At 40.8% G+C, this 25,287-nt stretch overlaps 1 protein-coding gene across 1 annotated transcript in view; it reads right to left on the bottom strand.

Annotated features, from left to right (window-relative positions):
* LOC105468125 (aldehyde oxidase 1) overlaps positions 1 to 25,287 on the bottom strand; it is an 87,917-nt gene that overhangs the window by 40,758 nt on the left and 21,872 nt on the right. The window contains exons 11-20 of the mRNA XM_011718136.2: positions 22,297 to 22,448; positions 22,005 to 22,098; positions 19,921 to 20,030; positions 18,667 to 18,851; positions 17,688 to 17,850; positions 15,598 to 15,690; positions 10,787 to 10,956; positions 10,361 to 10,487; positions 7,613 to 7,735; positions 4,168 to 4,264 (exon numbers count right to left, since the gene is read on the bottom strand). Of these exons, the coding sequence (XP_011716438.2) occupies positions 4,168 to 4,264; positions 7,613 to 7,735; positions 10,361 to 10,487; positions 10,787 to 10,956; positions 15,598 to 15,690; positions 17,688 to 17,850; positions 18,667 to 18,851; positions 19,921 to 20,030; positions 22,005 to 22,098; positions 22,297 to 22,448 (1,314 nt within the window). The remainder of the gene's footprint in view (positions 1 to 4,167; positions 4,265 to 7,612; positions 7,736 to 10,360; positions 10,488 to 10,786; positions 10,957 to 15,597; positions 15,691 to 17,687; positions 17,851 to 18,666; positions 18,852 to 19,920; positions 20,031 to 22,004; positions 22,099 to 22,296; positions 22,449 to 25,287) is intronic.

Raw genomic sequence — 25,287 nt, 5'->3', positions numbered from 1 at the left:
AGACAGAGCTGTACTTGTTTAAATCTGTAAAGCAGGCAAAGTTTTAGAAACCTGTTATATTTTCCTGCCTACCCCGACAGGCCCCACCATGGTGCCCTCTCTTCACCTTAGGGTATTGCTCTCAACTCTCTAGGTTGGAAACCAATTTGATCAACTAATCCCTGAGATAAAATGTTATCCCAGTATGGGTTTAGGAGTGATTCCTCCAGGCATATTTACATTTTAATAAGAGGCCCTTAAAGTCCCAAATTTACTAAGATGTGAATGTATCTATTTGTACCATGCCCAGCGGAGCAGGTTGTGGGGGAAAGTTGTCTCAGGTTCAGGGCTCCCTGGGTCTCTTGCAAATCCTTCTATACAGATTGTCCTCTGTGCTCTTCAGTATAAAGCACATCCCAGTTAACAGAATTTTAATGAGATAAATAAGAAGCAGGATAATGTAGAGGAAAGAATACTAACTTTGGAATTGGGAAAACTCTTAGATTTGATCCTGGTCAATCAGGTAGCCTCTCTAGCCTCAGCTGGCTCATTTGAAAATGGTAATCTTTAGCATCCTCCAGTGCTATGACACCGGGATTAGATAGAGCTGAAATATATCTTCGCAGCAGATAAGTGCAAACAATAATAGTGCTCCCTCCAAGAACACATTCTAAGACCTGATGTAATGCTCCATTTATTTTATCTTTTAAATATTTTTTTTTCTTGGAACACCTATGTTCTTTCTTTTTTTCCCTCAACGTTTAAGTTCTGGGGTACATGTGCAGGATGTGCAGGTTTGCTTCATAGGTAAACGTGTGCCACGATGGTTTACTGCACAGATGAACGCATCATTTAGGTATTAAACCTAGCATCCACTAACTATTCTTCCTGATGCTCTCCCTCCCCTTACCCCCACTCCTACAGACCCTAGTGTGGGACACTTATTTTCTTAGAAGACAGATAAAGTGTTGCTATAATTAATTATAATTACCTCTCATTGAAATAAGTAATCAGAAACTCATAATCCAAATGACGATAGCAGACAAAGGAAAAACTAGATTCAAATTAGTGAGTCAAAAGGATAAAAACTGGTTTTCTTTTGCCTTCCCTCGTCTTTCCCTTCCCTTGTCTTTCCTTTTCTTTCTCCTTTCCTCCTTCCCTCCCTCTCTCTCTCTTTCTATCTTTTTTTTTTCTTTGACAGTCTCACTCTGTCTCTAGGCTGGAGTGTAGTGGCGTGATCTCATCTCACTGCAATCTCCGCCTCCAGGGTTCAAGCCATTCTGGTGCCTCAGCCTTCCTAGTAGCTGGGATTACAGGTGTTTGCCACCACACCTGGCTAATTTTTGTATTTTTATTGGAGACAGGGTTTTGCCATATTGCCAGGCTGGTCTCAAACTCCTGGCCTCAAGCAATCTGCCTGCTTCAGTCTCACAAAATTCTGGAATTACAGGCATGAGCCACCACTCTCGGCTTCCTTTTTTTTTTTTTTTTTTTTTTTTTTTTTTTTTAAATAGGAGTCTTGCTACATTGACTGGGCTGGTCTCAAACTCCTGGCCTCAAGCAATCTGCTTGCTTCAGCCTCACAAAGTGTTGGGATTACAGGCGTGAGCCACCACACCCGGCTTCCTTTTTCTTTTTCTTTCTTTCAGACCTCACATGTTCTGCCTTGGCCTCCCAAAGTTCTGGGATTATAGGAGTGAGCCACTGCACCTGGCATTTATACTGAAAAGTAGTATAAACATCCTTTTTAATATTCCCATATTATTTTTATACTTATCAATGGGGTATGCAACAATAACAAAAATTAAAGAGGCAGACTAAATCAATCACCTAATTGAATTAGATAATTAAAGAAGATGTCAAGGAAAAATACAACAATAGAATTCTTGCACAAATACTCATTATGTCAAAAAACAAACATGAGACAAGGAACCCCCCTAAATATTGATATTTCTGACATGCTCATGCCAGGAACCCTCCATGATAGAAATGTACCCTCCTTTTCTCTTCATTCCCATAAATCAAACTTACCTTTCCAGTGTTTTCCACATTTTGCTAGCCCTAAGAATTACCTGGAAAACTTGTTAAGACTGATTCTGGGGCTGTTTTGGATCCTCTACAATTCTAAAAAAGGACACAGGAATCTCCAGGTCTCATAAATATCCTCAGTGATTTCTACAAGGAGAAAATCTTGGAAACACTGGGTTTGATAAATGAACACCTGCCAACGCATCTCACTAATAGACAATCTCTTCAGGAGAACAAAATCATGTGAATCTAATAATCATTGCTCACAATTATTGATTTGTTACTATATGCCAAGAACACGTGATTATCTCTTACAATCTTTATAATTCATGTTTGAAATTGTTTTTACTTTATCCACATAATATTAAAACAGGGAGACTGAGCCCTGAGAAGTACCCTACCAGGTCACACAGCTAATAAGACACAATGCCAAGGAAAACTGGTAGGTGACAGTTCTAGGTATCTTTCCTACAGCTTCCAGGTGACATTTCCAGTCAGCCCCAAACACGCTTCAAGTTTAACACATCCATAGAGTTGAGACATGATGGGCTTGGGGCTCAAGAAGCTGGGCTGACTGGTGACATATTACACAGCTCTGGCTGTGCACTCAGGATGGGATGTGTCTTAGGACTCTTCCTATTTTTGTGATCAAGGTTGGAGAGAAAAATTAAGAAGATGGGAGTTGTGTTTGTTTGTTTGAGATGGAGTCTCCTGTCACCCAGGCTAGAGTACAGTGGTGCAATCTCGGCTCACTGCAACCTCTGCCTCCAGGGTTCAAGCAATTCTTGGGCCTCAGCTCCCTGAGTAGCTGCGATTACAGGCACCCACCACCACACCCAGAATTTTTGTATTTTTAGTAGAGAGGGGTTTTCGCCATTTTGGCCAGGCTGGTCTCGAATTCCTGGCCTCAAGTGATCCACTCACCTTGGCCTTCCAAAGTGCTGGGATTATAGGCGTGAGTCACTGTGACTAGCCCAGAAGATGGGAGTTTTTAACATGCACTAGAGGCCAATGTCCTGGAAATTCACTTAAAGACAGACAATGCAAGGTGATTTCTCTGCTCTGAGATGTGACACAGACTGCCCATAACCATCCAGTAGCATGTCTGTGTAAATCAGAGATCTTGTGAGGCAGGCATTAGGACAGCTTTCACAGCAGCAATGACAGCAGAATGTGGTGGGGAAAGCATGGGTTATTTAAGACTTATGATGAACCTCTTTTTTTCTGCTATAAAGGACATTATTGAGACAACTGGTGAAATTTCAATAAGGTGTGTAGATTAATAGTATATGTGTTAATATTCTGATTTTGATAACTATGTTTATGTTAGACAACATCCTGTTTTTAGGAAACAAACGCTGAGTATTTAGGAGTAAAGAGACATACATTGTGTTTACAATTTACTCTCAAATGGCTCAGAAGTGTGTGTGTGTATCATTGGGGAATCTGAGTGAAAAATATTTGGGAGTTTCTTTAATGTTTCTGCAACTTTTATGTAAGTTTTAAAATATTTCAAAGCCAAAAGTTAAGGAATTGTACTGGAAAGTTATAATTAACTATTTTCTAAGAGGCAAATTTAATTTTAATTACATACAGACATGCAGGAAAGAAGTCTGGAAGAAAGAAAGGAGAAAGGGAAGGGGAGAGGAAGGGAAGAAAAAGCAGAGAAGCAAGAAAGGAAGAGAGAGAGAATCAATGAGAGAAAGGATGAAGAACAAACATGGACTTTGGAAATCCTAATAAAGCCTATCAATTCAATGGCCGACTCTGTCATTTAGTAGCTGTTGTGTGACCTTGGTCACACTCCATAATTACTCTGAGCCTCCCTTTGCCAGCCTATAAGATTGAGATAATAATACTGTCTTGCAGGGTGGTTGTGAACAGGAAAGGAAACGACATCTGTAACAACTGGAGCCTTGATGAGGGAAGGGGGATTGGGCACAGGGGCAGGGTCTTGCCTCCTGTTTTGCCTCCCCATTGGCTCTTCGCCTACCCCAGAGACAGAGGGAAACGCATTTGTGAATGAGGTGCCTGTTCCACCTGATCCTGAGGAGCAAAACCCTCCTAGGCTACCAGATGATTTCCAGAAGGCAAAGGAATCATTAAACTGACATGCTTAGAAGGCTTCCAGGGTCGCTTACCCTTATATTACTTTTTTACCTTCAAGAATTTGATCAACCACTTTAAATGCTTCATCAACATTTCCATATTCCAGTTTCCTTTCTGGCTCGAAGAAGGAGTTGTGTTGTATAGCTTCCTAGAGAGAAAACAGAAGAGTGAGGCAGCTTGGGCAAGACCTAGGGCGGCAGGCACACCCCACTGCACATCCTCTGAGCAGAGGCTGTTTCTCCCTTCACCTTGTGGTCCCGTGCACTTTCACCATGACCCTGGTGAGCCAAGCTAAGAATCCAACTGCAGAGAGACTCCCCAGTGAGGAAATGTAAATGTGCCCACTGAGTCCGAAGAAATAATATGCACAGAAAAAAACTGGCATCTAAGTGATCCCAGAATGAAACTAGTATTTTCCAGGCAGATTATTGTCTTCACATCACAAGCCATTTCAGGTAGCCAAGGCTATATAGCATAGGGCTTCAGAGCCAAGGCTCTGGACCCAGACAGCATTGCACACATTTTTCCCATTTACCAGCTTTGACTGTGGGCCTGTCACTTCACCTCTCTTATCATCATCTGTAAAATGGAAGTAACAGGTGTGCATATAGCTCCAATAGGATCGTGGTTGGTGAAGATAAAATGAAATAAGACATGTGAAGAGCTTATATGGCATATAGTAAGCACTCAACAATTGCTAGTTGAAGAGACTCTAGTGATTGGGATCATGGTGGCTCTGCCTGCCAGCCCCACATTCCTTCTTTGTGGGGATGAGCATTTCATTTGCACGGGGCAGTAGAGCACCTGGGACCTCTAGCTCTGAAGTAAGATTTCAGACAAGCCCTGTCTGGGTGCTGGGTGTACAAATCCATTTATACACTGGCTTCTATTGGCTCTCCCTGGGTGCCCAGTAAAGGGGTACAGTGGTACACATAACCAGAGATGTAGTTACAGTAACATAGGTTGGTTTTTAGCTATCCCTGAGAATTTATCTTGCAGTAATCCATGTGTCCACTGGCAAATGTGGTGTGCCAGCTCCTGCTGGCATTATCCACTGTGGGTTATTGTCCATCCATGAAATTCCGCTCTGTTGGTAGTTCGGGATTCTCTTATCTCTGTTTCCTTTTGGCCACCAGTAGGTGTCTAGACAACACCCCTTAGAGGGATATGCTATTGTGATTCTGCCATTTCCCCCATTCAAACACTAGGTTGGTTTGTTTATAGCACCAGTGGGGCCCAGCTTCTTTGACAGAGTGTTTGTTGATTGCTTTTGTTACTGACTAGCTGTGTAACCTTGGGTAACCCTGTTTTTTAGTTTCCCCATCAGAATGGGGATTAAAATAGTTTTTACCTCATAGGATTTTTGTGAGCATTTAGTAAGTTAATGTGTGAAACTGACCTAGAACCATGTCAACCACGTAGTGAGCTCTGTATAGGTCCTGGCTATGATCATGTTATTGTTGATGATTATTATTCATGACAGATGCCGGTAGGGAACACATTTTTTTCCATTATGGTCATCATCCTTACCCCTTGATTCAAGAGTTTTGATCATTTCCCCATTCAATCTACTAAAAACTTGAAAAGCATGAGCCAGATTAAACCTTTGTGATAGTGACAGAGATAAATTTGGTTCTGTTCTTTTTTGACTGATAACACACTTCCTATTGGAATCAGTTCATGTGCTTTTCTTATTAATCCAAGATTAAAGAGACTCCAGGCTGAAAAAAAAGCTAGGTTTTATAAATCCTATTTTTAAAAGCTTAATCTTTTTCAACTTTACTGGCTGGTTGCTCTTTGAGTAACTTTGAGCCAATTTTCTGAATTTTCTTAGTCAGGAAAGTGATAAAAGAACTGTAATGAAGAGGGAGAGGGGCATATTTCCCTCCTCTAAACTTTGATTAAACTCACTCTGATCCAGTTGATGAAACTTTGAGAGCTTAATCTCTGAACACAATGTGAGGCAACTCTTTTCCACAAAGCCAAAACTTGAATCTGATGCTGGGATTCTCTGGCAGACAATCACGAGTCTACTGGTTGAAGTGATGAGGGCGTGGGGAGTGGCATCTATTATATTTGCTTATAGGGGCTTTTATTTGACTGGAAGGTAGGGGGAGTGAAGAGTAGATATTTAGCCCCTGATATTGGGCAAAGATTTATACACAAAACATTGATGAAGTATTATGTAAATAATTTCTAATAAGTAATTCTAACTCTCCAGCAAAACTTTGGGGGATGGAATATAGGAAGCAAGAGCAGCAGGCAACACGTAAATGAAAAGGGCCTGAGAAGGGAACAGAGTGTTTGAATTTGAAACTGGCCAGGAAAATTTAGGAGGCCTAATCACACTTCGACTCCAATTAAACTTCTACATTTTTGTCTTTTTGACATGATTTTATTTTTATTTGAAAATGTAAGAAAAATTCCCAGAGACAAACTCCATGTTCCTAAGCATCAAGCAGCATGGCAGGAAACTCCCCAACACCCAGTTCTCCTGGAGACACTCATCGGCCCAGGTCGCTTCCTCAATTCTGCCTCAGGCCATGCTGGTCACCCAGAGAACAACGTGTTCATTGTGCTGTGAAGCTAATATTGTGTCCCAGAGCACATGCAGCCTGTATGGACTGAGTCTCATCTATTTACACTGCCTCCCCAGTGTTCATTCTTTCATCATTCAGGAAATTATAAGAACCAATGGAATGCACGCAGAACACCCTATCATTTCATGGAGACGAGTCTTATAGCCTTTATACATTTTCAACTCCTCTCTCAACATCACAAGAGAAAATGCAATTCTCCAGTTTGTTTAAGTTGCCAAAATACCTGTAGGCATCATACAATTTATCTCTTGAAAAATCTAAAAATCGTGTCTCTGACACTCACTTCATGGAACATCCTGTTGGTCCTCACTGTGTGCCTGGGTGAAGGTGGGTACAAAGTCACAGAGTGGATCCACTTTCCTGGACATCACTGGTTCCCATCCAGCATCCTCTCCCCTTCCCCTTTCCCAACAGGGCTCAGATTTGTTTCAGTTTCCTACACTCCCCTATGTAGCCCACTTACTTCAGAGAAATCTGGCCCCAACTCCGACCCCTAGAAGTAACCAACAGCTCCTCCATTCCCCTGCCAGTCATTAATTCAGAGATGGATATGTCACCTAAATGGCTTAAAGAGGCTGGATCTCAGGATTTGTGCTTGGAATGCTGGGGCAGTAGGGTTCCTCTTACTCCTCGAACGTGAACGAGGAAGTCCAGGTTGTCCTGGTGGCCATCTGTGTGACCACAGGAATCGAGCCTCTATCGTGGGCAGCAGAGAGGAGCAACAGAAATAAGCCGTGTCCTTGGGGAAATTGTTAATACTGAGACTGTTTAGAGGTTAACAAAGTCCCTGTATTTTGGAGGCCACTTTAAGCCACATTTTTCTGTTACAGTAGCCAAAAGCATTTTAACCGATACTTGTTCTGGCTCCCAACTGGCACCACCATGGAACTCATTACCTTGATTGTTAGGATCAGTGGCTCCAAATCTTGATAGACAATCTTCACTTGCTTAGCAGCTCGCTTTGCCTGAACCTCAGAATCAGCAAGCACGGCACAGACAAGCTGACCCACACAGAACACCTACGACACAGAAAGACCTTTGTTGTCAAGGAGGGCAGGCATCAGGTCCTCTCTTTTATTTATTTTCTTCCTCCCTCCTAGTACTAGATCACATGAGGGTTAGGGCTAGATGTGACCCCTCCACATCTGTCCATGACTGTTACCACAGCTGGCCTCCTGACCCCAGGCACTGGGGGAAGTTTAGATCCTTGTGCTGTATCAGAGGAGCAGGAGTCATGCTGTCTCGAGGACAGGAGGCTCAGGCTCCAGGCCAAGCCTATGAGGCTGTGTGAAGGCCAGTCTGTCCCATGGCTTGACGTGTGGCTGTCACACGACAATCAGAGCTGTTCTGAGAGATGCAACCTCTGCCTTTATGGACAGGGAGACCAGGAAGTCACAGCTCATCTCAACCAGAGAGAAAAAGGGGGTGACCTGGGAAGGGGAGTCCCCTGTGATAACAGAAGCCTGCTGGTGAGCACATCTCTCCTCACAAACTGTCTTTTCATGAAAAGGCATCCTAGCCAAGATGCAACCAAGCAGACAGCATCCCCTTCCTGGGGATTATTCACCTGCAGGTGGGGTAGCTGGACTCAGGAGTTCACACAAGGACCAGAGCAGAAATTTAGACAGGGAAAAGAAACCTTAAGCCTTGAGAAAGGTAAAATCAGTCTGGACTGGAAGAAGTCACCATGACTACTGAGTTCTCTCTCCTACCTTATGCTGTGATTCACAATTTCAACGTAATCACCCATTTTAAAAATCGACTTTAAACTACTGTGTCTTTTCCACAAGGAACATAAAGTAGTTTTGTCATCAGAAACAAAAGGTATTGAAAACATTAAATCTAGCATGAACACACAAAAAAAGTGTGTTCTTTGGAGGGGGGCAGTGAAGGAGAGAAAAATGAAACAAGAATGGCAACATGTTGATAACTGTTGAGGCTGGTTGATGGATCTATGGGGTTCATTGTACAGTACTTTCCCATTTTTGTGTATGCTTACAATTTCTACAATGAAAAGATTTTTAAAAGCCATTAAGTGCCATAAATGAATGTTTTAAAAAGCATTACACCAACAAAGGCAATCATTCACAATGGCACTCCAAAGTCTCCTGATTTGGCTTCTGTGACCTGGCACATAGATGTGGCCCCTGAGATGCTTATAATCTTCATAAGCACATCTCAGAGAGCAGATACTATCATGCAGCCAAGATCAGTTTCACTTGTTTAGTAAACATTTATGCAAAGGCCTTAAATTCTCACCATCTCTGCCAGTGCTACACAGCCCTGCTTTGGGGGAGTTTCAACCTTGAGTTCAAACTCTCAGTCATCAAGCTTTCATTTCTACAGACAATATCTTCCAGGGAATATCTTCCAGGGAGAGCCAGAGGAAGGGACTGTTTCAAATTATGAAGCCCTTTTGGGTAAACACTGAACTGAGCAGTCTGAGTTATGCAGAAAACCTGCTGACTGCTGTCCTTGCTGTAGCCAAAGTTTTAATCATTTGTAATTTTCACAAGGCAACAATGTTATCACTATACCTCCACTCATTCACCCTGCAATGTGTGAAGCAGTGTGTGGAATACACAGATGAATCAGACATGGGTCCTCACTCAAGGAATTTATACTAGATAGAGGAAATATAAAAGCCATCAAAATAAACAAGCTTAACACAAGGTAGAAAGTACATTAAAGGTCACTTCATTTTCTCCTCTAGACTTTAAGCTCCATGAGAGTAGAGATCATACATATCTGGTTCAACTATGGTGACCAGACATCATAGATGCTCACTTTTAAAAAGCCCATTTAGGCCCAGTGTGGTGGCTCATGCCTGTAAACCCAGCACTTTGGGAGGCCGAGGCAGGCAGATCACCTGAGGTATGGAGTTCGAGACCAGCCTGGCCAACATGGCAAAGACCCTCTCTACTAAAAATACAAAAATTAGCCGGGCATGGTGGTGCGTGCCTGTAATCCCAGCTACTCAGGAAGCTAAGGCAGGAGAATTGCTTGAACCCGGGAGGTGGATGTTGCAGTGAACCGAGATCATGCCACTGCACTCCAGCCTGGGTGACAAAGAGAAACTCCATTTAAAATAAAATAAAATAAAATAAAAAATAAAAAGCCCATTTAACACACGAAAATATGAATGAATCAGAATAAGTTGAGAGAGAGAGAGATTAAGACAGAGAGAGAGATTGAGAGAGAAAGAGAGAGAGAACAAACACTACTTCTGGATTGAAGAATGAGAAAAAAGGCTTCATGGTATAGATATCACTTGAACTTGTAGTTGAACTTTGACCATGCTGAGACTGGGACAATAATAAGGAGTTCTCAGGAAAGGGATTTCCATATAAAAGTTATCATTAATCCATCTTCATTTATCCATTTATACCATTAGCAGCAGGCCATCTCACTATTAGAAAATGTAAAATACCAAATAATCTTTTACATAACTAGTTAATGTCTTCACTTACATGGAAAATGAATATATTTGAATTCATTCAATATTAGAATATGCCTTTATAATAAGCATTCTAAGAATACTGGAGTCTTTCATGGTGTGCCAAATTAGATGATATCGTTAAGAAAATATGAAGCACCATTAACTGAGAAAGTTATTTTTCAAATAGAAAGCAAAAATGCAGTACCTTATCTGTCGCCAGAAATTCCTCAGCTTCGGTGAAAAAGCAGAAGGAGTTGACGTCACTAAGATGTTCTGCTGTTATGACGTCCACCACACCGGGCATGCTGAGAGCTTCTGACAGATCAATAGACCTAGGTGATATACACAGCAGAGCTCTGAGAGTGGCCATAGAGGCTGACAACATGGTTAATTGGAGAATAAGATATGAGAGAGGTAAGAACTGTCCAACAGTCTCTGCCAGACAATTGAGAAAAAATTCTTGGGACAATGAAGTTGTAGTAAATCCTACATTTCGATCCCATTTCACCTCTGGTCTGCATTGGATATCACCAACAAATAGCCTATTTCTTCACACCATTACTTTTCACTAATGTGGCTTAGATGAAAAGACAATCATTTACGCCCATTGGGTAAGAACTTTATCACTTACACAATCTTAGCATGAGCTCTTGAACTAGTCACAAAGGTCAAGAAAAGTTCCTGGTCCACCGGAGGCATGTCATCACAGTAGATGGCCTCCCCTGTGGCGTGCTTCACACCAGACAGATGCATGATGGGGTGGCCAATTGGGTCTTCAGGATGCTGCTTTGGGCCCATATGCTGGTTAACAAATAACCAAAATATACTTTTACATTTCTATAGAGAAAGTAGGAATTATTATTATGCACATCTCCCATAAGAAGGTAGCTATATAATTTACACTCAAACCAGAATACTATTGGGTATGAAAAATCACTATTGGGCTGGGCACAGTGGCTCATGCCTATAATCCCAGCACTTTGGGAGGCTAAGGTGGGCAGATCACTTGAGGTCAGGAGTTCGAGACAAGCCTGGCCAACATGGTGAAACCCCATCTCTACTAAAAATACAAAAAAAAAAAAAAAAAAAGTAGCCAGGTATGGTGGCGCATGCCTGTAATCCCAGCTACTCGGGAGGCTGAGGCTGCAGAATGGCTGGAACCTGGGAGGTGGAGGTTGCAGTGAGCCAAGATCACAGCACTGCACTCTGGCCTGGGAGAGAGAGTGAGACTCCATAAAAAAAAGAAAAAAGTCATTATTAATAACACCAAGACAATAAACCTACTACAGTAATTCAATAAGCCAACTGGTATGTCGATCCCTGATGTTGTTCTTATTTTTCACCTTTTAGAAAGTAGACCCCAAACATCTCTAATGGAAATTCCATTTGCGTAAGTAAACAAATTTAAATCTTTCTTCTTGATAATATAAAATTATGTCCTCTTGCTAATGCGTATGTATCTCTTTAAATTTTATTATCAAAATGACCTTACTGTTTTTATATAAGCATGACACATATAATATTTTACAGAAGAGTATGGTGATATCGTGACTATGTTTATAGAAAATACTGAGGTTATTACTTCAACCAGAGTAGCCTTCTTTTTTTCTATTTTGAGTGAGGCAATGTAAGAAACAATTGGCAAAACTCTTAACTTAGACAATTCTAGTAGAGAATGAAGCCAAAGGGACCTGCAGTTGGAGTAATGATTCACTAATGTGGCTCTTTCTTAAAGCCCCCTGGAGCAGAATGCCTTGCTGGTGGCTCTGTAAATACCTTAAATGTGTTTCATTAACCAAAGCAGAGATTAGTCAGCACAATGTCTGCCCTGGTATTTCAAATATGGGAGTTTCTGGCTTTCCCACTTGGGTGTGTATTGTGAAAAGAATTGAAGGTATGAAGAAAGAAGGAGAACGAGTGAAGAGACATAAGGCCAGGGTGAAGGCTGTGGCTGAGGAGGGGCCTGCTAAGCCCTGGCGGGTACCCCAGTCTGTAACTCACTGTGTCCACATTGCACTTGGTAGTGGGACTGAGGCCAGACTCCCAGAGGCTTTCTCTGGAAGACCTGGGGGTGAGGGGCATGCAGTCATGTTGGCCAGGTTGCAGTCAGGGAAAAGCTATGGATGCCTCCCCTTCCCATCCTGCAATTCACAGGATCACCCTAAGCACTTGATCTTCCTTTGAGATGAGCCTTACAATGCACTGATGAGCCTAAGCACTGGATCTTCCTTTGAGATGAGCCTACACATCACATGGCAAGAGGGAAGAGAAAACAAGTCGCCAACACATACTGGTTAAAAATCTTTACTGGGAGAAAAAAGAAGAAACAGGCCTATTTCCAACATAGTGTCCTTTAAGGCATCTGAGCGGGGAGAAAAGCTAAATTCTTTTGTATTTGATTACCACAATGTGCAGTTTGAGAAAGCCTATTCAGTACATATGAACAATAAGTTAGATACTTGAATCCATCTAAAATGGTATTTCATTTCACTCTTCACTGCAGGTTTTCCTGTTTCAAAGTCCACCCTGGTCCAATAAAAGTGCTCCAAGCCTCTTGCTCTATGGAACTGAAGAGAAGCTGTCTGGATTCCCCTGATTAACACATTTCCTTTTCATGTAGATGTTTTGCTTTCCTTTCTGAACATTTGGATTTAATTCATCTAATCCCACAAATGGAGGAGAGCTCTGGTTATAATGAGAGCTTTACTTAAGACAGCTGTGAAATGTACAGTTCTCCAGTGCCCTTTACAGATCCAGGAACTCAAGAAGAGTGCTCCCTACTCACTACCCAACTATTTAAGGGCCTCAAAAAATAAACCTCTGGGTAGAGATAGAGATCAGAGATTCTCCAGGCAGGTGGCAGGGCTGGAATATCAGGAGAGAACAGCAGAGTGGCATGTGTTATTTCAGAACATGTTCAACATTGATTTGAAAAGAAAAAAATATTGCTTTCATAAGCAATGAAATATTGTCATTTCATAATGACAAGAAGTAAAATGTCAACCAAATTGTGGCTGACAACTATGCACAGAAAGTAGTGTAATTTCTGTAATTAACTAGGTATAAGACATGTGTGTAGGATGCACTTATTCCTATTTTATATAAAATTTACCATCTTGCTGCAAAATAAACACTGTTGATAAGCATTTATTGTTCTAATTTCATATTTCTTTTACTTAAATGTAAACTTCAATTTTGTAGTTAGTATAATACAGGGCACAAAAAACGGAGTATTGACTAAGTTTTTGTTTTTTCATTTTCGGTTATTGTTGAGTCATGCTGACTTTATAAGCTAGAAAGCAGGAGACTATCGAGAAAAATAATTTAGGTAGGCCTTGCTCCAGGGCTCCATTAAATAAACGTAGATATTAGGCCACGAATGCAGGGGACTAAGGAAAACTAGAGAAAAGTTTACTTATTGGGGTTCAGGCATGAGCACAGATTGGAGGCAGTCCCAACACTCCAGCCCTTTGACGTAGCTCACACTGCCCTGTCCTCATGGCAAAGGACTCCCCTCAGTTCTCCTCTTCCTCCTCTGCTTCGAGGAGCTGAGATAGTGACGAAAAGGAAAAACTAACAATGAGGTTCTACCAGGTGTGGTTTTTCATATGTTGCAGATGGTAGGAATTGACTTCCTCTGCAAAAAATCCCCCAAAGTGCTGAGCTGTGATGCTGCTTGGGCTTTCAACCTGAACCACATTTGAGTGAAAAAAATCACCCACATCTTCTTTTTAAAACCCTAAGAACTTTTTGCATCCTGAAAAGCAAACTTCCAGATACTTCACAAGCTCAGACATTAAGGAAAGACATTCATAGCTATCTGTAATGGGTCTGGGAGTTAACTGACATAACACGTTTCACTGTAACCAACGGAACACTTCATCACATTGAAAAAAAGTCTTTTGAACCCATGTTGTGTGAGGCTGGCCAAAAAACTGAGGAAAAATTCCAAAAATGTCTTTGTCCTATAGTCAAAGATATCATTTTTTTTCTTTCTTTCTTTCTTTTTTTTTTTTTGCAGTCAGTCATGATAAATCTACTGGTAAAAGAGGCTGTCCTCCATTACCTGCTTCCGCTTAGTATTTGGCTAAAGATACTATGGGAGGAAGAATGTTGCCACCTCAGACTGGTGATCTTTTGAAGCTGTGTCAAAATGCTTTCAAAACAAATGAACTGATTTAGGGGGAAAATGCTATTCGTGAGTGCTGACGTTGCTCTAGCAATGCGGATATTTGTATGTGCGTGTGAAAAACCACAGGCAAAACAAAAGCAAAACTCACCTATCTGGCAGACACTTTGTATCTAAAACTTTGTTTTGCAATCAATGATAAACTCTCATTCAAGATCATGCACTATGTGAAAAATTTCCTTTTTCTTTGGATGATTTCGATATCTATGAATTTGCTGTTGTTTCTTTCTGAAATTTATTCCATTGTTTAAGAAATATTAGGGCATTTATAAGCCGAAGGGTTCAACTATCATATTTGAAAAGAACACCAGGGGAGATGGCAGCTGTTTTTAACTTTCAAAATGATCATTTTCAATGGAGTTTGGTGCATTTTAACTTTTAAACATTGAACCGAAAACCTCAAGGAATACACACCAGCTTCAATGTTCATTATGACATATTATAAGCTTTTACAACTAAATCCAACATTAGATTCAATGAACAAATGCTTTAAAAAGCCTTTTCATGTTCTTGACTTATTAAAACTCTCAAGGTCAAGTTTCCGGATAATAATTTCAAGGAAAAACACACCACATTGTATCCACTTTACCAAGAGGGTGACTTCAGGCAATATTTTTATGAGGTGGCAGAAAATTCCATTTGAGAGTTAGGAATTCTGTTTTCTAATAGTCACCCTTCATTAGGAGAGCTTACGAAAAGCTCTTAGTACTTATGTTTGATTCAATTCTAAAATGTAACTCACAGAAAAATCACTAGGAGAATAGGGACTAAGGGAGTGAAATATCTTCACATTCACGCTAAACAAATCAGCAGTTCTTCTTAGAAGCATTATTGCATTTTCATCAACCTCCAGGGGCTGTGTCTTTTCCTCTGAAAATGAAAGCAAAGCAGCCCGTGGCCCTGCCGAAGAGCCTGGCTTTATTGGACTCTGATGCCTGCAGTGCCCAGAGCAGGAAACACGTGACAAGGTGGCCAGCTCATGTGTGTCTGTGGTACAAGGCCACAGTGCAAAGCACGTGACCTTTAAGACCCAAATCAACATTCTTCTTTAATATTACCACTGCTAGATTTGTCTTTAATCACAATTCTTCATTGATTTTGGAATTTTAATTACCCCTAAAGGAGGCTATGAGTTTACCAGAAGTGGAGCTTGGACTTACAGAGCTTGAGTTTCATGGAGAGACAATGGGAATGTCCAGGTCAAAGCACTATAGCCCAGACTGTGAATTTTGAAAAACAAAAATACCACTCACCTGGTACTTTAATGTACTGCAGTGATGTTTGGAATGAAGATCTTCTAAAGCACTTTCATACTTGTCTGCAAGGCTAGGATAGTGAATTGGGTCCTGAAAAGTAGAACCATTGCAGATATTTTAAATGGTTTGAATGCGCCAGAATGATTTTGGAAGGGAGGCTAGCATGAGTCTTAGCAAGCATCTCTATTCTGAAGTCTCACATGTATTAAGCACTCGCCCTATTCAGAACCCCAGAAATACAAGCAGCTCCCTGACTCAAGGACATACACTCTAAAAGGTGCATACATACTTCTTTATATTATGAATAGCCAGATGAATACGGTAGGTAACTGGCTTCCACCAGCTGTATGTTTCTTGTGATTCTCTCATATACTCTCCTAAATGATATGAAGACTTACAAACTGATCCAAAAGTAAGATAGAAGCTAAGCAAATAAAATGGAAAGGAAGAAAATACTTAAGCCAGGAAAACATCAAAGTACACCATTGCAAATAAGCGTAAAGCTGTCCCATGTTGCCTTCCAGCTGTGTAGAAAGGGGGACACAGGCTGCATCCCTGCTGCTGCCCCACAGCGGAAAGGATTCTGGTCCCCAGCAAGAATATTCCTCAGGACTGAGGGAAGTGAGCCATTTGGTTCTTTACACAAGACTGTGGACATTGTACAGCCTAGAGCTGCATGGGGGGAAAGGCTTTCAACAATACACCTGGGGGTTATTTTTCTAATTTACATAATTTTAATAGAAAATAAAACCAGCTAGGTGCCATGGCTCATGCCTGTAATTCCAGCATTTTGGGAGGCCAAGGCAGGAGGATTGCTTGAGTCCAGAAGTTCAAGACCAGCTTGGGCAACATAGTAAGACCCTGTCTTTACAAAAAAATAAAGAAACTAGCTGGGCATGGTGGTGCATGCTTATGGTCTCAGCTACTTGGGAGGCTGAGGTGGGAGGACTGCTTGAGTCCAGGAAGTTGAGGCTGCACTGCGCTATATCATACCACTGTATTCCAATGTGGGTGACAGAGTGAGACCCTGTCTCAAAAAAAATTAAATAAAATCAACAGAAGCTATTATTTTTAAAGAGAGGAGGGGTATAAGACTATAAGGCAAAAGTTTTAAATTATATCACTTGAGTCACCCAGAAATTACATTAGTTTGCTACTAATTGGAGGAGTCTATAATTGGTTACCTGGTGACAATATGTCACTTATCTATGATTTCAAGTTTTCATTCTTAAAAATGTGATACTACCCTTCTGGTTCCTAGTTGCTGCCACCTACAATGAGAAGATACCCTAAAAAGCAAGGATAAGAGAGGACTGTGTCTCCTATTTAAAGTGACCATACTAACTACTATACCACAGGAAGACTATTCTTGGCTTCTAGTCTATTTTGGTCAGCTGGTTATAGCTGGGATTTGTGAGGCCAATGAGGCTCAAGTCTCCTTTGGGTCTAATGGATTTATTCAGAGATTGTTTTTTTAGTTGTGCCCTCCACAGTCAACAATCTTGTAGCCTTCATTGTTTGCCCTAAGAGAGATCAGGCAAAAGAATGCATAGACTGTCACTGCTATTATTATGACTAATACTATGGATTTCCTCTGAAGCACTAGGGACCATGTGAAGTCATTTTCCCACAATGACACATTTCACAATCATCTTGTGCAGTGGCTGCCATCGTCACCTGACAGGCTAGGGAAATGAAACTGAATCTGGAAAAGAACACTAAACACAGAAGTCAACCTCAATGTGAAGGTAATATCTCAAGAGGAAGAAATGCCCTATGGAGGGAAAACATATTCAAATCATTAGCAAGTTTTCTGAACATAATCTAGGAAAACTACCGGTCAGAAACAAAATCATTGAGTGGTGCTAAACACAAGCTTGCCCAACTCTTGGCTCTACTTGCAATTCTTCCCTAAACTCATCTCCACCCACAGACAGGCTGAGGGATGCTCAGCAAGTGCATGTGTTTCTAAAGTGGATTGTCTGTTTTATTCTACAGCTATTTGGTAGGGAGTCATTGCCTCTACTTTGGATGTCATCATAGCTCCCAGTACCGAGGAAGTTAATGTGTAACCAGTGACTGCTTACCATCTTTTTCAAAATCTGTGACACTTCCAGGTAGAACTTGAAGAGGAGGCTGATGATGAGAGTCCTCTTGAACTCCACCTTTCCACCTGGCGCCGAGCCCGAAAGGGAGACTTCCTCCAGAACAAGCCTGCAAGCTGTATCCAGCATTTCTTCATTCCAGTGCCTGGAAAGTCCAAAGAGAAAACTCCTAGCCTGACAGGGTTTATTACCCCATATCTTCACCTAATGGGTAAGACAAATAGCCACAGTTTAATACAGGAAATAAGAGTACAAGCTCTAGATCAGGCAGCCCGAGTTCAAATTGGCCCACCACTCTCAAGGTGTCTAGCCTGGGTCTCATCATGTCCTCACCTGTAAAAGGGGAACATTAGTAGAACCCAACTCACACAATGATCCAGAGAAATAAATGACAACTCATATAAAATCCATAGTCCAGGAGTAACTGACCCTCATATCACTAGGACATTTATTGCATGCCAAGTTCTGCTTTTAGCACCCTATATGTATTCACTCACTTAATCCTCTCAACTACCCTATGAGGTAGGTATGATCACCCATCTTTGACAGATGGAGAACCAAGCAAATGCCTTCAACAATTTATTATAGAACAAACTCACATAATTGGTTTTTCATCATGGCAAATTATTCTCCCAAAATAAAGAATACAAATTGGCACTGTTGGGAAAGGGCTTTTCTCTCTCTCTCTCTCTCTCTCTCTCTCTCTCTCACACACACACACACACACACACACACACACACACACACGCATACACACAGAGTATATAATTCCCACTTCAGAATTCACTAAAATCAAGACATATGGAAACAATAACAAAATCTTATTGGAATTCCCAGCCATTAAATAGAAAGGCATGGAACACTTTTCTTCTTGTAATCACATCTCACCACAAAAAGGGCTCCTTTAATACTTGGAGTCTAAGGACAAGTATTAGAGGAGCCCTTACCTCTAATGCCTTACCTTCCAATGAGTTTCTGGCAGGAATTCTTGGCACAGATGGTGGCTGGACCAACGCCTCCATATGAGATGGATAACTCTCTAATAATGCCATGCCCTTCTCCAAAAAAGACTCTCATTCCTGAATTGACTATCGCTAGTGCATTCTCCTGTCGCTGGGCTTGTCGGAAGGCTGACACAAATTCCAACTGAAAGAAACAGTTAAGTGGCACATGTAGAAACACTGAGCACCACCTACGCACCAGGCAGTCTGTATGTGTTGAGTGTCACCTACGCACCAGGCAGTCTGTGTATGTTGCCGTCGCCTGTGCGCTGGACAGTATGTGTGTGTTGAGTGTCACATTGATATCAGATGTGTAGCCCCCAGCATCTCCAAAAAATCAGTCTCTGCTGTTGAGGCCACCCGGTGTGTAGTTTTTGTTATGGTAGCCCTAGCAAATAATACATCCTCTGAGGCAGGCTTGAGTATTCCCATTTTATAGATGAGGAATCCAAGGCACAGAAGGATTCAGTAATTAGTTCAGGTCTTGAAACCAGGATTCAAACCTGATTCTATCTCATGCAAAGACTCATGTGTTTTCCACTAAGTTCTATTGCAAATGTATTTTTAGGCTTTTTTCAAACCCCAAGATATAGGTAGAGGCATACTCTTCATGTCATATTTAGGGAGAAAGGCTTATGGGACAAAAACCTGTCAGAAAGTTACTTTAGAGCTTGGGGTAGGGGGAGAAAGAGCGAGAAAGGCAGAGATGAGTCTGGGAGTGGTGGCTCACACCTGTAATCCCAGCATTTTGGGAGGCTGAGACGGATGGATCACCTGAGGTCAGGAGTTCGAGACCAGCCTGGCCAACATGGCGAAACCCCGTCTCTACTAAAAATACAAAAATTAGCTGGGCATGGTGGTGTGCACCTGTAATCCCAGCTACTCAGGAGGCTGACGCAGGAGAATCACTTGAACCTGGGAGGCAGAGGTTGCAGTGAGCCAAGATCATGCTGCTGCACTCCAGCCTGGGCAACAGAGCAAGACTCCATCTAAAAAAAAATCTCCTAATTCGAGGAATGATAGGGGCATGCGTAACACAATGAAAAGGCAACTATTCACAAGTGTTAAAATAATGACCTCATACCACTTCCTGAAGTTGAGCCTTTATCTCTCCCATAAACACTTAACCCTTTTTCTTATTTCACCATATGCTGGAATAAACAAACCATAGCATCACAGGTGGAACTGGGAAATTGATGGTGGGATGTTCTCACCTTCCTTGAGTAGGGGATGTTCACTGAGACCAAGATTTCTTGAGGCTTAAGATCTGCATTAGGGCACTTGCTGAGGAACTGCTCGTTTAAAGGAATCTGTCGTTTTCCTTCTGTGGAAAGAAATGACACTTTCCCTGGAATCTGTTTGGTCTATTAAATAAACTTCCAAAACTTGGGAAGTAATTCCACCAAATACCTGAGGAAACTGGGTGTTCAGGGAAACATGTGCTCTTCCTATGCTTAGCAGGTCTTTTACCCTATAATGCATCTTGCAATGCTTCTTCTAGTCTAGGCCCCATCTCTTTTTGTTTTCCTTGCTTTCTCATCGATAAAAACATCGACTGGGCATGGTGGTTCACACCTGTAATCCTAGCATTTTGGGAGGCCGAGGCAGGTGGATCATTTGAGGTCAGGAGTTTGAGACCAGCCTGGCCAACATGGTGAAACCCCTTCTCTATTAAAAATACAAACAAATTAGCTGGGCGTGGTTGTGCACTCCTGTAGTCCCAGCTACTCAGGAAGCTGAAGCAGGAAAATCACTTGAACCCGGGAGGGAGAGGTTGCAGTGGGCTGAGGTCATGCCACTGTACTCCAGCCTGGATGACAAAGTGAGACTCTGTCTAAAAAAAATGTTTTGAAATAAAAAATAAATTTAAAAAATAGATAAAAAGATCTCACAGAGTAGCCCAGAGTTTCAGGTAGAATAGAACCTTAGCAGTCCTCTTCCTGACAACACAATTCACTTAAAGCTTTACAAGTAGGGAGTAAATATTCATATCTCTTTTGATATTCTGATCAAGTCAGTCAACAAATATTTATTGTTTATAACCAGGAACCCCACTAGGTACAGTCATTAATAAGAAATTATCTTTAATAAATTTGTATACTAGTGAGGTGTTATCTTACTTTTTTATATCTCGTTCCAACACCTGAAGAATTTTAGTTCTTTAATCAATATATTAGGAAGAGTTTAAAACTATAACAAAATAATGAAAGCTAAGAAGCTTTTGATGTCTATATTCACATCACAAAACCTGTTTCTCATAGTATGACTTTTTAAGGGGATGTTACTTAAATTGAAAACCCTGAATGTAAATCTTCCTCTTTAAGATAGTTTTGCGACCAAGCACAGTGGCTCATGCCTGTAATCCCAATACTTTGGGAGGCAGAGGTGGGTGGATCACCTAAGGTCAGTCGAGACCAGCCTAGCCAACACAGTGAAACCAAGTCTCTATTAAAAACACAAAAATTAGCTGGGCATGGTAGTGCGTGCCTGCAGTCCCAGCTACTCAGGAGGCTGAGGCAGGAGAATTGCTTGAACCCAGGAGGTAGAGGTTGCAGTGAGCCAAGATCGTGCCACTGCACTTCAGACTGGGTGACAGAGCGAGACTCCATTTCAAAAAAAAAAAAAAAGAAAAAAAAAAAAAGAAAAAAAAAGATAGCTTTGTGGTTTAAATGATATGAAGAGTAAGTATTTAACAATGCAGATGATAGAAAACCAGTCCATATTTTTTAATGAAACAAAAACCCCACAAATTTATAGAGGACCAATTAGAACTTCCTAATAATTTTCAAGCAAGTTGGAAGAAGCAATAAATTAGATGTTGTGGACTTAGTTTCAAGAACAAAAATCAAGTAAATAAATATAGAATGAGGTCCAATCATTGTTCACCTGAAAAAGACCTATATGTTTCCATCAATGATAAATTAAGTATGAGCTCAAAGCACAATATGGGTGCCGCAACACTCCTGTGCCACCTGGAGAATGTCTTCAACAGAGGGACCCAATAGTTCTCAATAGCATGTAGTTCTCAGCAATAGTCAGATTACACCCGGACATTAACCAACACAAACATGTCCAGTGTAGGGTGACCAGTATGAGAAAAAAGCCCCAGAAAGACACAAGGGAAGAAAGCCTATGCTATTAAGACAAGACTCACAACATTTCCAGTATCCAGAAAAGCAGAGAAAATTATTGATATTATAGGGAAAAGTCATTTTCAAGACTGGACTTCCTGCCTCCCCAGAGAGAAAAAGGGGTAGAGAAACAGCTTAATAATCTCCAAGTCGGGGCTGTCACTTACCTTTTGATAGCAAGTTGAGGGTACAGTTACCCACAGCCAGGATGGGATTCAGATCTGAATCTGGATGCCTGCTAATGATGTGTCCCCCTAAAGACTTTTTAAAATAATGAGTTAGTTTCATTTCAGTTATATAATCATAAAAACGCAAGTGCTAAAATAAGGATTAAGTACGGCTTTGGATAACTAATTTTTTTTTTTTTTTGGTCTGTTCCAAAAGAATGAAAACGTCATGATTCATCAGGGAGAGTCACCAAGGGATGCCTACCAGAGTTTACTGTCATCAGATACATACAGCCATGTTCCTGATCTGGGACCCAGCCAGAGTTCCCAAATGCTTCAGGAGAGCATGGTATGTCTGTGTCTTCTCCTCTGGAAGCTTCTGGACTACGTCAGCCAAAATGTCCTTCACCTGGGCTAGGCTGAGACCAGCACCAAGGGTGAGTCCTGAAATGAAGTCATTTGTAAATAACACAGTGTGATCACTGCTGACCTGAACATGTCTATTAGACAAAAAGCTACAGACATAGAATCTTTATACTGGATACATGCTGCCCTGCTTATTGGTGATGGTGGTGATGGATAGTGATAATGTTGAAGGTAATGGTGGTAATGCAAGTAGTGGTGAGGCGGTGGTGGTAGGGATAGCAGTAAGGGGGTGGTGTGGTGATGGTGATGAAGGTGGGGGTAATGGTAGAGGTGGTTCTAGTGATGTAAGTGGTGGTGATGGAGGTAATGAAGGCTGAATTCTTTGAACACTCACTCTATCAAGTATTATGTTGAATGCTTTAGATAATCTCCTTAAATCTGAACATACCTATGAGATATTAATAGCCCCATTTCACAGATGAAGAAACTGAGAGTTAAGTAACTTGCCTAAGATCTGACAGCTAATATATGCCATTGTCAAGAGTTAGATTTCAGAGGCTGTACTCCAAATCCACATTTCTATTGTTTCTCATCATTGCCATTAAATCAATTTCCTCCACAGGAATAGAAAAACCAGTCTGTAAGCTGTTTAATACATAAACTTGCTACTGTGGTTTTAAAGAGCAAAGACTGTGTTATATCCAGTTTTATCTTCTGTCCAGCACTTAGCACTGTATCCTTCATTGAATAGTTTTCATATTTCTCTGATATTGCAGACAGAAGTTTTTCGGTAAAAATTGAACTATTCAGACAACTAGTATTTAGATTAACTTTAGAGAATTATTCTCTGAGTCTTCCTCCAGAATGTTATCATTCTTTTTTTTTTTTTTAAATGCTTTCTGTCCCCATTTTCTTTTTATTTTATTTTACTTTAAGTTCTGGGATACATGTGCAGAATGTGCAGGTTTATTACATAGGTATACATGTGCTATGGTGGTTTGCTGCACCTATCAACCTGTCGTCTAGGTTTTAAGCCTTGCATACATTAGGTATTTGTCCTAATGCTCTCCCTTCCCTTGCCCCCCACCCACTAACAGGCCCCAGTATGTGTTGTTCCCCTCCCTGTGTCCATGTGTTCTCATTGTTCAACTTCCACTTATAAGTAAGAACATGTGGTATTTGGTTTTCTGTTCCTGTGTTGGTTTGCTGAGAATGATGGCTTCCAGCTTCATCCATGTCCCTGCAAAGGACATGATCTCATTCTTTTTTATGGCTGCATAGTATTCCATGGTGTGTATCTGCCACATTTTCTTTATCCAGTCTATCATTGATGTGCATTTGGGTTGGTTCCAAGTCTTTGCTATTGTAAATAGTGCTGCAATAAACATAAGTGTGCATGTGTCTTTATAGTGGAATGATTTATAATCCCTTGGGTATATACTCAGTAATGGGATTGCTGGGTCAAATGTTATTTCTGATTCTAGATCCTTGAGGAATTGCCACACTGTTTTCCACAATGGTTGAACTAACTTATACCCCCACCAACAGTGTAAAAGCATTACTATTTCTCCATAGCCTTGCCAGCATTTATTGTTTCCTGACTTTTTAATAATCACCATTCTGACTGGCATGAGATGGTATCTCACTGTGGTTTTGATTTGCATTTCTCTAATGATCAGTGATGATGAACAGCACATCAAAAAGCTTATCCACCATGATCATGTTGGCTTCATCCCAGGGATGCAAAGCTGGTTCAATATATGCAAATTGATAAATGTAATCCCTCACATAAACAGAACCAGTGATGAAAATCACATGATTATCTCAATAGATGCAGAAAAGGCCTTTGATAAAATTCAACATCTCCTCATGTTAAAAACTTTCAATAAACTAGGTATTGATGGACCATATCTCAAAATAATAAGAGCTATTTGTGACAAACCTATAGCCAATATCATACTGAATGGGCAAAAGCTGGAAGGATTCCCTTTGAAAACTGGCACAAGATAAGGATGCCCTCTCTCACCACTCCTATTCAACACAGTATTGGAAGTTATGATCAGTGCAATCAGGTAACAGAAAGAAATAAAGATATTCAAATAGGAAGAGATGGAGTCAAATTGTCTCTGTTTGCAGATGACATGATTATATATTTAGAAAACCCCATCGTCTCAGCCCAAAAACTCCTTAAGCTGATATGCAAATTCAGCAAAGTCTCAGGATACAAAATCAACGTGCAAAAATCACAAGCATTCCTATACACCAACAATAGACAAGCAGAGAGCCAAATCATGAATGAACTCCCATTCACAATTGCTACAAAGAGAATAAAATACCTGGGAATACAATTTACAAGGAAGAACTATCAACCACTGCTTAAAGAAATCAGAGAGGACACAAACAAATGGAGAAACATTCCATGCTCATGGATAGGAAGAATCAATACCATGAATACTACCCAAAGTATAGACTCAATGCTATCTTCCCAAGTTACCACTGACTTTCTTCACAGAATTAGGGAAAAACTACTTTAAATTTCATATGGAACAAAAAAGAGCCTGTATAGCCAAGACAATCCTACGCAAAAAGAACAAAGCTGGATGCATCACATGATCTGACTTCAAACTACACTACAAGACTACAGTAACCAAAACAGCATGGTACTGGTACCAAAACAAATATATAGACCAATGGAACAGAACAAAGACCTTAGAAATAAGGTCTTTGAAATAAAAAGGCCTTATTTTTTATATAAAGAAATAAAACCACACATCTACAACCATCTGATCTTTTACAAACCCTTCAAAAACAAGCACTGGGGAAAGAATTCCCTATTTAATAAATGGTGCTGGGAAAACTGGCTAGCCATATGCAGAAAACTGAAACTGGACCCCTTCCTTACACCTTATACAAAAAT

This window comes from Macaca nemestrina, chromosome 11 (assembly GCF_043159975.1).
Source record: "Macaca nemestrina isolate mMacNem1 chromosome 11, mMacNem.hap1, whole genome shotgun sequence".
NCBI lineage: Eukaryota > Metazoa > Chordata > Mammalia > Primates > Cercopithecidae > Macaca > Macaca nemestrina.
The sequence above is the reverse complement of the archived record's forward strand: the minus strand, read 5'-3'. Positions and strand labels throughout refer to the sequence as shown.